The following is a 12936-nucleotide window of genomic DNA, read 5'->3' on the forward strand; positions in this document are numbered from 1 at the left end:
TACTGACAACAAAGAAGGCATGAATGAGACCAATTCCCTGAGGGTTCTCTGGGGCTTCAGTAATTTTTGCCCAGGGAAGTGGGCAGCCAATTTCACTGTAGCAGTTGGCTGCAGGGTGGGGCTGGAGTTGGGGTTGTAGTGGGCAGATAACGAATTCCGAATTCTTGCTTCCTTGTACCTGAAACACATATATACTCTCCCTGTTGGGCAGGAAGTGTATTTTAAAGGCCCCCAGTTGGCTTTTTCATCATCAGTTGCCTTCTCTGAAGTCTGTTCTATTGCCTTAGTAGCAATTACTGTTGTGTACAATAGGCTAAATTTACTGACTCTCATGGCCCAGGCAAAGCCTTTTGGTATTTTTGGGGATGCTGAAGGTGTCTGGTTAGTTCTGTATTGTAGGTAACTGCTTTCCTGTAAATTTTACCCAACACCTTTGCTTTTGATCTCTTCACCATCTCCTACAAGTGAAGAGCACGTCTTTGGAGAGTAAGGGGAAAATATTTGTATTCCATGTATGAACTTGGATTCTTCAGTTTCTGCATCCTGTGTCTTTCTCTGGTACACTGGAATCTGCTTTTGAATTCCTTTTATAGAGACCTGTCTTAGTAGTAGCTTAGCTTGGCCACTAATCTTTGCCTTAGGTTGAAATAAGAAAAGGAACAAGTTTGCATTCTTCCAGGATGTAGGTTTTCTTGTGTAGCAAGTCATGTGTCTGTTTTAGAGAGCCTTTCCATTTACTAATGCTGCAATTATTGAATACACCCTTTTCTTCAACACTCTGAAACTTGTAAGCAGGAATTCATATTATGAATGCACAGATGTTGCAGGAGGGAAGATTAGCATTCATTTCTTGTGCTGAAAAGCACCATGCGTTTTATCTCATCATCCCTAAGCGGAAAGCAGGTGTGTTCTTATTTCTTGGTTCATTTCTGCAGCATTTGACTTCTTTTTCTGACAACACATGGTATCAGTTCAGGGGAATGCGTAAAAATTTGCTGGTACATTTTCTGAAGTACTGTCTGTACCTATTGGCTAGGGTGGATGACTAGAGTCCCTAATTGCACAGAGAGCAATTTTCAGCAGTTAATTCCATGTGCAGTTCTCTAGGTTACTGGTGCAATACTTTGTCCTTTTTGGTTGGAAAGCAGATCTCCTCTGAGTTTGGCATGTGACAACCTCACCAGGTGGGTTCAGGCTTTGGTGGTGTCCCAGCCAGGCTACAGCAGAGCCCAGCCAGTTCGGGAGGCTGCACTTGCTCTGAGTGCTGCAAAACAGCTCCCTCACAGTGCAGATGCTTCTTAGCAAGAGGCACAGTAGGAGTTGATGGAGAAAGCAATATCAAAACAATAATTAGCCCTGTTTATTCTCTTATTATGCAAGAAGGTCATTAAAAGTATTGAGATCCTGGTGAGACATGTTGTTAGAAATAGATAAATATAATTTTAGGTTGATGTTTGTGTTTGTAAGTACCTCTACTGTGGTGTCAGCAAAAGCATTATTATGTTTTTTTATATTACCTTTTCCTTTTTTTCCTTAAGGATGCTGATATTCTGGACATAGAAAGCAAACACTTTGAAGATTTAGAATTTCAGCAGCTTGAACACGAAAGCAGGTTAGATGAAGAGAAGGAAAATCTGACACAACAGCTCCTGCATGAAGTCGCTGAATATCAGCGCAGCATTGTCAGTAGAAAGGTAACAACATCAACACTCGATTAATTTGTTCTTTGTTGTTGAGCATAAGGGCAAGGAAAGGGATCTACAACCTGCCTATCTGCAAGAAATAATGCAAAACATTCCACTTTGAACGAGTTTTTGAAGCAGAGAATGGCCCAGTGGCATCCCACATAGATCAAATAATATCCTTATCCAAGAAGAAAGAAATAAGTAACATTTCATGCCCTGTTTACATATTTCATATGAAAATCAAAGCCCTTAATTTGCTCAAAAAAAGCACCAAAGCTTTGGTTTTTTTCTTTTTTCCTCTTTAAGAAAGGAGATTTGTACTCTCTGGACAAAACTGCAGTAATTTTAGGCTTGTTAATGATTTTTCTGTTAAATGGTTTTGTTAAAATAATAGTAGAACACCAGATTAAGAAAAGACAGTCATTTTAAAAATCAGTTTGAAAGGTATTATCTCAATCAATTCATACCACTTTTTTCAGAAATCACAGGTTGGATCAATAACCAGTTCTGTTCAGTATATGGATGCTTGTCACTATATTATCAAAGAATACATGCAATTATTCCTTTGTCTCTTGAATAAGTTTTCTCTTTACTGTCTAATTCTTATTTATCTCCTTCAGAGCAGTGAGCTGTCTTGTACAAACTTATTTTCCTGCTGCTTAGCCATGCATATGAAGTGAACTTTCATGAGCAGGATTTTTGCTGCAGGTTGTCTTGAGATTTGAAAATAAATAATGTAAATTGTGATTTTCTTGTATTAGGAAAAGGTTTCTGCTCTCAAAAAACAAGCCAATCATATTGTCCAACAAGCACAAAGAGAACAAGATCATTTTGTAAAAGAGAAAAACAACTTAATTATGATGCTGCAAAGGGTAAGTATTTTTTGTCTTTCAAACATTTTTGGCAATAAAAGAGCTTTTCATAGAATAAAAGAATGTAGAGCAGAAGAACATCAGTTGTGCAAAAGACAGCAAGTTGGTAATAATGTGACAGACATTCACCTTCAAAAAAAAAAGGAAATCTTTTGCAGTCAGTCAGCAGGTGTTCTTAAGAGAAACACTGCTGGTATTTGATAATCAAGAGTGTTTTAGAGGTGCCCTCTTTCCCAAGGATTCAAGCAGAGGCACCCGCCCACATGCTAAAGCTGGAAGCCTGTGTTCCCTTTGTGGCTAGTGGGACTCTGCACAGAGTGCTCAGATTTTGGCTTTAATAGCCCCTGTGAGGCCATGAGATGAGCTACTGCTCATCAGCTAATGTCTGGTTAATAAGAAGCTGTCATGAACCCTTCATGTCCATTTTATATTTTGCTTTTAATCATGAGAGAAACTATGTTTAGCTCACTAAGCAGAATCATCATTTTCAAAACGTTGAAGGAGCACTTACCTGGTTTGGCTGTAGTTGTTAAATAAAGCATTTTATTTGTTTGTTGTTCTGTACCTCCAATTTTGTTCAGTTCTGTTCTAAAAGGATGAAGCTGAAGCTCTGCTATGTGCTATGTAGTTTCAGTCTTGTATCCCAGTGTGCTTCTTCACATAGTAAAGGAAATGGCTAACATTTATTTTCACTACTTGGCTTTTGTTATTTAATATAAAATGTCTCGTTTTAACAGGAAAAAGAAAATCTCTGTAATCTGGAAAAGAAATATTCCACACTTTCTGGAGAAAAAGGATTTCCTGTCAGTCCCAATAGTCTGAAAGAGGTAAAGAGCTTCTCTGCTTTTGACGTTACCATAACTAACTTTTAATAATGCCTCATACAAAAGCACTTCAGTATGTAGTATTGAGTGAAGTCCTAGTCATCAAATCTTTGCAAAATAATTTCATACCATTTTTTAAACTTATTCGTAGAAGGCTAGATTCACTAGTGAGCAAAAATAGCTTCTCTTGACATTCTTCCAAATGTAACTGGTATCGTTTTAATCTCTTGCTGTGGAGAAATTATTGGTTTTATGTGTGTGGAGTGTGCGTGTATGTCTAATTTTCTCAAAATAGACAATCAAACCTCATTGAAGTAAAGAAGAATTAGATCTGGGAATAACTGTTCAAGTACAAATACAATTTGGTCTTATTTTTGCACTGTAGATTTTATTATTGCCTCGCTTCCTCATTCTAAGACCCTTTACTAAAGCATGACAAATGTACATTTTGTTCTTTTTAAAAAGCATTGATTTGAAGACTTCAAGCTATTGTGGTTCTAAGATATGTATTGAGCTATTTATTTCACTTTTTTTGAACAGTTAAAGGAAGCAGAAAATTTAGCATTTAAAATACACTGACAGGCATATGTGGCTGCTTCATTAACTTCTTCTTAAGAGTTCTGACTGAACTTGCTGGATCTGCTTGTCTTGAAGCCCTGACCAAGGTCTGCCACATATAAGGATGATGTAGGTGCCACTCTGGGAAGTTGGGCTCTCGAAGTCTAAAGCAACCACAACCTTTCAGTACCTGGGAACTGGGGTCTTGCTTTTATGATCTCCAAGTTCCCAGTGTGCAATTTCACTTGTCAGTGGGATTGAGCACCCTTCCTTTCTTGCTTAGATTTTCAGCGTCCTAGGTTGTGTTCTGACCTGGACATCTGTCCTCCCACCAGAACATCTGGCAAGTCTAAGTTTCATTTTTTTCCTTTTGAGATGGATCTGCCCATTCTCTCACTAGAGAGTGGGTGCTGTCTGGTTGGTTTTTCTCACACACAGTTCTCACACACAGTTTACTCACATACTTCAAACTGCAACTACATTAAGTGAGGCTACACTCTTTTTAAAAAGAAATGGATAATTTAATGGTGTCAGTCTGATCACCGCAGTGAAGTCAGTCAGGACTTACTCCAAGGCAAATAAGAGAAGGAACAGCAAGAGTTATCGGTTTCATTCTCAGTGTTTCCATAGGCTCTGTCCTACAAAAAAACACCTTTGCCAGATGTCATGTTTGTCTTGGTCCAGTTTAATTCTTCTCTGACTGCGCTGGCACTTTGGAAAATCAGGCACCAAAGACAGGCTTACAGAGACTGCTGAAACAGCAGTTCATTTCACCATAGGGTTGCTATGCATCAGTTGAGTCTGTGGTCCAATGTTTGCCAGCCCTCTTCACTAAAGCACACATTTGCCTCTGCCATCCATTGTGAGCTGGCTCACAGCCTGCACAGCAAGAGTAACGCTGCCTTAGGTAAAGAAGCAGGGTGCTTATCCCACTACTTAAATAAGCAAGGAAAATTAATGCTGTTTAAAAGTTCAGCATTGAAAAAATTACTTGGATGACTAATCTGACTTGAAACCATTTATTTAATTAAATGTAGCAGGGGTCTGAGCTAGTGCAAAGTGTAGTCATTTGTTCCTTACTTAGTTTTTTATTCCCCTTCTAAATCCTCACTGGCATTGTGAGTCAGAACTGAATGCTCTTCATGTAAAGGTGAAAGTGTTTATATCTTTATAATTAACACAATATTGCATTGCAGAATTGCTGAGTTTTGGTTACTGATAAACTGCCACTACAAGATGGTTAAGCAATTTTTTGTTAATTCATTCTGGATTCTATTTTACTGTACTGTAGTCATATGCTTTGAGAGATAAACTTTAGTATCTTAGTCAGTTTCCTCAATTAATGGCTCATCAAAAAATATGAGAGTTAAGATTTGCCTCCTATTTGTAGAGTGCTTTGTTCACTGTATGATACATAATTTTACAGGATTGTCTTCTATGACTGAACTAACTGATATCATACATTGAAAATTATGCTCATAGATAATCTTGATATTACTTTTCAAGTTGTCTTCTATGATCATTGGTAAATTTAGGCATTTCTAAAAAGAAGTAGTAGTATAGCAGTCTGTGCCTTCTCTTACAGAATTTCCGAAGTATATGTTGGTGCAGTAATAGAAACACAGCCCTTGCCAGACACTATCAGTGTGAAAGCAGCTTTACATCTTGATTTAAAAATAATCATATTTCTAGCTCTCCTTTATGGCATTGCTTCAAGAGTGATTTACTCTTACTTTTGTATAGCCTTGTTTTCTATGGATTAGAAATTAGGACATTTTACTTTTTAAAACCTGGTATCCTATGCACAATGGATTAGAATCCATATTTTACTTTTTAAAAAACATTTGTGCAGTTAACACCGAAATACATGCAATAACCACATTTCGCCCTCATATCTTAAATCTGCTTGCATAAATCTCAGCAGGTAGCAGCACACTGATGTTCATGCCATGCCTCAGTCTATCACTTTCTGTATGACTGCTTAATTTAAAAAAAAAAAAAATAAAAGCAAATAGTGATGGCTGCGGGATAACACTAACAGCATCTTACCTGGTTCTTCTGGTAACAAAAGTTAGAAGTGTCTTCCAGGCAATGCAAATGGAAGATGTGTTAGTGTAATTTCTGAGAACAGCTTGTCCTTATAGAAGTTCTTCTCAATTCTGTTAGTAATTTGATTTACTCAAATTAGCCTAATATTTAGGCAAGAAACAAATCAGGTTATTTAATCAGAAACAAAAAAATTAAGATCTCAGAATAAGATTTATTCTTCCATTTTACCCAGTCTGCTTTCCTGAGAAAGAGCTATATAATTTCTAAACGGTATTTGCCTTTTAGTAAAATCTTTTGGACACTTAATGTTCATTTGCATTTTGATTAGACAAATGTTTCTGGAATTAAATTAAGAACAATTTTCAGAATCCAAGTATTTAACATTCAAAAATCTTGATGCTAATTTTATTTTATTTATGATTAAGTATTTCAATGATAACAAAGATTTGGCTGAATCACTCTAAACTAACTTTCATTTTACTGGGAACATTAATACTCTTGCATGTCTGTATTGGCTTTTGCTGCTTTTAATTTCTGAATTCCTCCTTTTAGGGCTATATCTGTGTAAGTGAAATTAGTGAGCTGTATGGCAATTCCACGAATATATCCCCTTCCACTCAGACCCCCTCAGATGTTGAAGCAGTTGCCACTGAGCCTTCCACGGCTGTGCTGACGAGCCAGCCACAAAATAAAGAGGTTTGTTTGAGAGACATTTCCCTTTGTTTGCATTGTTCTTTCATGGCTGCCTTTTTTTTTTTTTTTTTTTTTTTTGGTAATTCAACATGTAACAAACTGACCCTAAAGCAAACTGCCTCTGCAAGTTACCAAGTTAGATAACAGGTTAATAGTAAAGCTGAATGACTGCTCCAGCTTTAAGGTGTCTTTGATGAGGTAGATGGGACCCTGAAGGCCAAAAAACATGAACTCTTATGACCCAAGCAGCACTAAGCATCAAACTTTGCCTGCCCAACACTACAATGTATTGCACCTTTGGGAAACCATCTGTGGACAAGCTTATGACAACTTGATTAGTGGTGTTCAGGTGTTCATTTTGTTTTGTAGCTTCTTTTTCTTTTCCCCCTGTAAGGTGGTAGAAGACTATCTTGAATAGTTGTGGGAGATTAATAGCTTCTACCCATCTTAGCTATTCCATGGAGTCTGTCCAGTCTGTTTTGTAGCTTACTTTCTCTTCCTCATTCTTTGTGAAATTTTAAACAAATCCCCTTTTAAAGGAATGGAATAACCTTATAATTGTAAACCCACTTACTTTTGCATTGCAAAAAGTCAGAAACTGATTTAGAATTTGGCATTTGTTTGCTGCTTCTGGTAGCTCAGTATACCATGACAGGATGCATGCTTGCATCCTTCCTGCTAAACACTCCAACAAACACAGTGCTAAAACTGCAGCTTTTATGTGCCATATCTTTTGAAAAATTCCAAAAAGAAAACTCTGTGTGTAATTTCTCTTTTTTCTATAAAGCTAAGATCACCTCTCTGTTCTGGATTTGTATTTCCTCACTCTCTTTCTCCTCGCTCTATTGCTCAACTTCCATCAGTCCATTGGCCTGAGGTCATGGCTACTCATGTAGATCCTATTCCTTTATCTGATACACCTCCACCTCTGCCAGCTAAGAAACACTGCAGGGAACAACAGGTAACAGATTCAAAGCTGATAAATTGTGATTATTTTGTTTTGTTTGCTTTTGATATGATGGCCACAAATTTGATTTATACATGAGAACTTTAGTGTGATACTCTAAGTTGACGGACTGCTCATTTAAAAATTAACATGATCTATTATAGAATGTGTCTGAAAAAAATTCACCTTATAATGCAGAGGCAAATATTAATATTCAGGACTCATTGTAACTTTCAGAGGACTTGCAGCAATAATGTATGTGTGAAATCCTAAATTAATTTTTCATATACATTTGAACAATGCCTTTCAAAAGTCGTATTGTTTTTAAGCCACCAATTAATTAGAATAACTTCTAAGGAAAAGTTTTCCTTTATAATTGGGTTCCACTTGTACACTAGACTTGAATATTTAACACACAAGAAAAGGTACAGGGACATGTACATACAATGTGCACATGAATTTAACGCATTTTTAAAATCAGTATGATTTTTATGTGATGGAAAGCACTGTGAAGTCGGAGATGCTCTGTATGTTAGATTTTGTTTTTTCCAGACTATCAGTATTGTCCGTATAGAGTATAACTGAGCAAGTGCATCAATTCTTTTTATCAAAACTGTAACAAATTCCCCATTAAGCATTTCAGAAACCTGGAGGAGCGCAAGAAGCAGCACAGGGAGGGCACGTACCTGAGCGATACTCTGCCCCGCAAGAAAACAACCCCATCCATGTCTCCCCACTTCAACAGCGCCACGCTGGGACGCAACATTGCAAACAAAGTACGTGCCTGCTGCTATTTACAGCCTTCCAGCCTCTGCAGGAAATCCTGCATTGGGTTACAGGGAAGGCTGCGTAGCGCCCTAAGCATTATGTAACCCCCCAAAATTCACACCTGAAGTTGACTATGAGATGACTTGAGGATCATTAACAAATGGGGATGTATGTGAAAGCATCTGTACTTTTGGCCATTCTTCTGACTTCTGGAAATGCTGAGCTGTAGAACATTAATCATAAATACACAATTTCTATATCAAGGATTATATTTTTTGACTGGTTTAAATTGATTCTAGAGACACAACTTGTTGTTTTCTTTCCTACTGAAGGCCTCTAAATGGTAAAGATAAAGTTATATATAAAGGAGAAATACTCTTTATTTTTGATGTGGTCAGTCAGGAGGGTGGAGGTACTGCTTTGAAAACATTTTGGCCTAATAGACACTGTACACAGCTGGCTGATTGATATGACATGACACTAATATCCATGAAAAAGCACATTATTTTGCCATTGCTGATTAAAAAAAAAAATAATCTTGAAATACAATTTTAAGCACATATTTACAAAATTTCCTGCAGGGACATTTACCATTAGGACAGAGCAACAGCTGTGGCAGCGTACTTCCTCACTGCCTGGCAACCATGACCAAAGAGTCGGAGTCAAGAAGGATGCACAAAGGTAAGACCTTTTAATTGTTGCATTTCTTTTTAAAATTAGTGTTTCATTTTTCAAAAATAAGCCTGAAACTAGTGTTGCTATGACCAACAGGTCTGCAAAATAAAAGTTTACTTCTTGGTGACAAAAACAAGCTCCAAATGTAACTCATTTTTTTTATATTGGCATAATAAGAGGTTAATATTATGATGTAGGTACATGTGTAGTTTTTAAGTGCATGGTCACCAAATATAATCTCGTAAAAAAGAAAACTATATTGAAAATACACATTATGTTAGCTGGGTAATTTCTGCAAGTGATTTTGAAGCACTATATTACATTCTTTCTTATTCTTCCCTTTTTTTTTAATGTTGGGATCTTAAAAATTGTTTTTCACAGGCACATGTTTTTGTCTGGATAAATTCCGCAGAGAGAGATAACTTTGAGAAGCTGTGACTGTGATATTATAAGTGGTCTTAAAAATTTAGGCTACAAAACACAAAGGGAGAGAGCTGTTCTGTTGTTGATAGATGGCTGGGTTTGTTAATAGGAACTCAGCAATTCTGGATCCAAAAAAAACTACACCTCTGAAACATGATCTTGTAGGCTATGGGATTCTGTGTCTGCTGTGTGTTGACTTGAGTTGGTACATACATTTTTTTTGCTTTACTGAGACATATCATTCATAAGTATCCCATCTTCAAAAAGAGGCACTCCTCGGTGCCATCTGTCAGTTTATTTTCTTTCCAGCATCTGCATCACCATTGTCGATACCAGTGCAAGAGGTCCTTGTGTAGAGCTACACTAACTGAGCCTGAGCTGAGCTAGATCCATCTCATTGTTACAGGACTTGTCAGAGCTTGCAGCTGTTAAAGGTCGCAGTGACTGAGGTCAGTCATATGCACAAAGATGACTCAACACAGGGATGGAACAAGCAAGCTGGAAAAGGATCATGACATGCTCCTTTCCAGAGCTGATCCTGTTGTGATTTGTTGGTTTTGAGCTTTAGCTATGCAGCAGGCCTTACAGAAACCTGCAGTGTTGTGGCTAACTTATCTTTACATATTTCAGGTGCAATAAAAAAGGAGCTTCATGCTCGGCTTGGAAAGTGTCTTCGATGTAATGTGTGTGTGAAGGTGGAATAGCTGGCAATTATGTTCAAAGTCATCATTGCGATGTTATTTCAGTCTGAAAATCAAGAGGGATGTTTTGGCTAAACTCTAACAAGAGATCAAGTATTTAAAATTGGAAATACTTCTGTAAAATCAAGTCAGACTGCTATGTCAGCAGTCCTGTAGATCAGGTAGATCAGGTTTGCCTTTTCAGGATAACTGAATACTTTTCAGAAGATATGCTGACAAATCAATAGAACTTTGTAAATGTATAGAGACTGATTATAGTGATAAATATGAGCTCTCTAATCTTCCTGCTCCAAAAGTTAGTTGTTCACCTAAAAAAAGGTGATGAATAGATAAAAAGTGTTCTCTACCTGTCATGTGTAGTGAGTTGTGTTTCTTTCCACAATTGACAGGTCTTTCACTCCATCAGTTTTCACTCTGTCAGTTTTCCAAGGTGATCTATTGCAAACAACATGGGTGTCTTGGCTTCCTGATACCTTGGGTATAGAGCTGCACCCAGTGCACTGGAACTGGGTTCAGTGGGAAGACAGGGTCTCACACGACAAATGCCACTTTATCCACTCAGTCTGGAGCCCTGGCTATCAAGCAGTGACCCACACACTGCTATCCAAAGAGGATGATGTGCTCCAGATGTGGTGTTAGTACCTTCCTGTGCTCCTTAGAGCTCAACAGCATCGAGCAAATTTCTAGACCAGATGTTCTGGTGTGTGCATGTAGATCTGAAAACAAGTATATTCAAGGCTGGCTGGAGGCAGTAGCAGCTCAGCTGGTTTAAAGATATTATCCGAGTGTTATCACAAAACTAGTCGTGGTCCAAAGTGAGTTTTCTCCAATATGCTTTCTCTGGTTTTTCTTATTTCAGTCCAAGAAGATAACTGTAAAATTCTGAGCTGAAAAAAAAGGACAGTTAAAAGTGAAATCAGGAAATTAAGAACAGCCTCTTGGGTTTTAACATGGAGTTCATTCTCATTTTCTTTATGCAGGAACAAGCAATATCTATGAATAAATTTTAGGCTGGATGCAGTAATAAATATTTTCATGGATTTCAAAGTAATAAACAGTCCTTATTCTAGGATTACCAAACCATGTTCAGTCATAGGAGTTCAAGAATTGTTACTGAAAGAAACAGTCACAGTCAGTAATCACAGCCTGAGTTAAGGGCAACTTAAATGTTTTACAGGACACATATTTGTTGTAAATCATTAGTGGAAAAGGTATTTCTTAGCAGTCATTCATGAGGTATTTTTGACAGACTGTATTTATAAACTGACCTCCTGTGGACATGTCTTTGTAACCAAACCATATGCAAAAACAGAATGAAGAAACTGCTGTTTGGTACCAACTCGAGACCTCACCCTGCACAGGTGGATGCCTGGAGCTCCCAGGGAGTGCTGCGTGCCAGAAGCTTGCACAAGGAGGGAGGGTTAGCCAGTGCAGTCCCCCTGACTGTAGGATGGACTCCAGAAGGAAAGAAGAAATGGTTAGCTGGGAGTTAAGGTGTAAGACCAGACACAGTGCTGGGAACAAAGCTGTCGGGACAGAGAACTTATGTACCAATAAGATGATTATTTGTGTCCTTTCTAAGCTCTGTATTAAAAAAAAAATATACTGCAAGCAAGGGATATTTGTACAAACAATCTAGAAACTTTTTAAAGGAGTCAGCCTTTTTTGTTTGTTTTTCAGTCTTTTTCTTGTCAAAATCAGGAAAAAACAGAAGAGGTATGAAAATATCCCCTTCCCTGGCTGTATTCTTCATGTGATATTTTTGCAAAAGTACCAGTTGCATCAGCACTATCAAGCAGTTCCTAGACTCTTGAAAAACTTGTAAATAATTGTTAAATAATGACAGCATTTCAAAAATTCTTTTTTCCTGCTGTCAAATAACCTGCCACAACAAAAACTTCTGACTCATGCTAATATCTGCAGAGCTATGGTGCTGCACAGGCCTAATTTTTTGCTTCTTTGCTCATAGCCACACAAGTAGAGCAGAAAATTCAAAAATCTTTGCAGCTCTGTGAGTGACAGTGACAAGGTAGACAGACTTGAGCTTCCTACTTTGGCATGTTTCCAGACAACAAATGTATCTTGACATGTTAATGTCAGTCTTTACAAATGGGAAGAAAAAAAAGAGAAAGAAGAAAGAATACGAATAAAAGAAAAATAAAAGAAAAATGTAATGGGATCATTTTCATAAAATACTAGTGGGTTTTTTACATACTTGACAGTGCAACTTTTAATAACAGCTTTCACTTTTAGTTCTACCCTCACTATAATTTTGTGGTGTATATTTGGATTTTGTAATTCTGCAGTAACTTCTTTGGAGTATTTTTCTTTGATGACATGGCTTTATGGGTTTTTGCAATATTTTTCTCAACGGTATGGCTGTTAACATTGTTAAGGTTAACACTGTTTACAGGTTTGCTGCAGAGCAGTGGAACTCTGTAGTAAAACCAATGCAACAACAAATATTTTCGCTCTGGTATCAGGTTAGACTTCACTGATAAAATCTTAGCTTGTGGGAAATTTTAGTTAAGTACTGGATCTTACATGGAGTCAAATATTTTTAAGTGCATGTTGAGTGAATAGGCACCTGAGCAGCTATAAATTCCTTAAACAACAGACTGTAGCTGCCTAGTATGTGCATGTGGCTGTAATGGAGGTAGGTCAGTTGTGAAGCCTTGTGGTGCTGGTTCACAGCTGATCCTCGGCTTTGAGGTTCGTGCTGCTTACAGCATGAAGATAAAA

General features: G+C 37.5%; 1 protein-coding gene across 6 annotated transcripts in view; it reads left to right on the top strand.

Annotated features, from left to right (window-relative positions):
• PHLDB2 (pleckstrin homology like domain family B member 2) overlaps window positions 1-12936 on the top strand; it is a 63963-nt gene that overhangs the window by 38511 nt on the left and 12516 nt on the right. For 4 of the 6 annotated variants that reach the window (XM_058824495.1, XM_058824478.1, XM_058824505.1 and 1 more), the window contains 6 exons: window positions 1539-1694; window positions 2447-2557; window positions 3295-3384; window positions 6541-6684; window positions 8263-8403; window positions 8977-9076. In XM_058824495.1, the coding sequence (XP_058680478.1) occupies window positions 1539-1694; window positions 2447-2557; window positions 3295-3384; window positions 6541-6684; window positions 8263-8403; window positions 8977-9076 (742 nt within the window). The remainder of the gene's footprint in view (window positions 1-1538; window positions 1695-2446; window positions 2558-3294; window positions 3385-6540; window positions 6685-8262; window positions 8404-8976; window positions 9077-12936) is intronic. The other 2 variants (XM_058824513.1, XM_058824522.1) reach the window with 2 other exon arrangements.

Source organism: Ammospiza caudacuta, chromosome 2, assembly GCF_027887145.1.
Source record: "Ammospiza caudacuta isolate bAmmCau1 chromosome 2, bAmmCau1.pri, whole genome shotgun sequence".
Taxonomy (NCBI): domain Eukaryota; kingdom Metazoa; phylum Chordata; class Aves; order Passeriformes; family Passerellidae; genus Ammospiza; species Ammospiza caudacuta.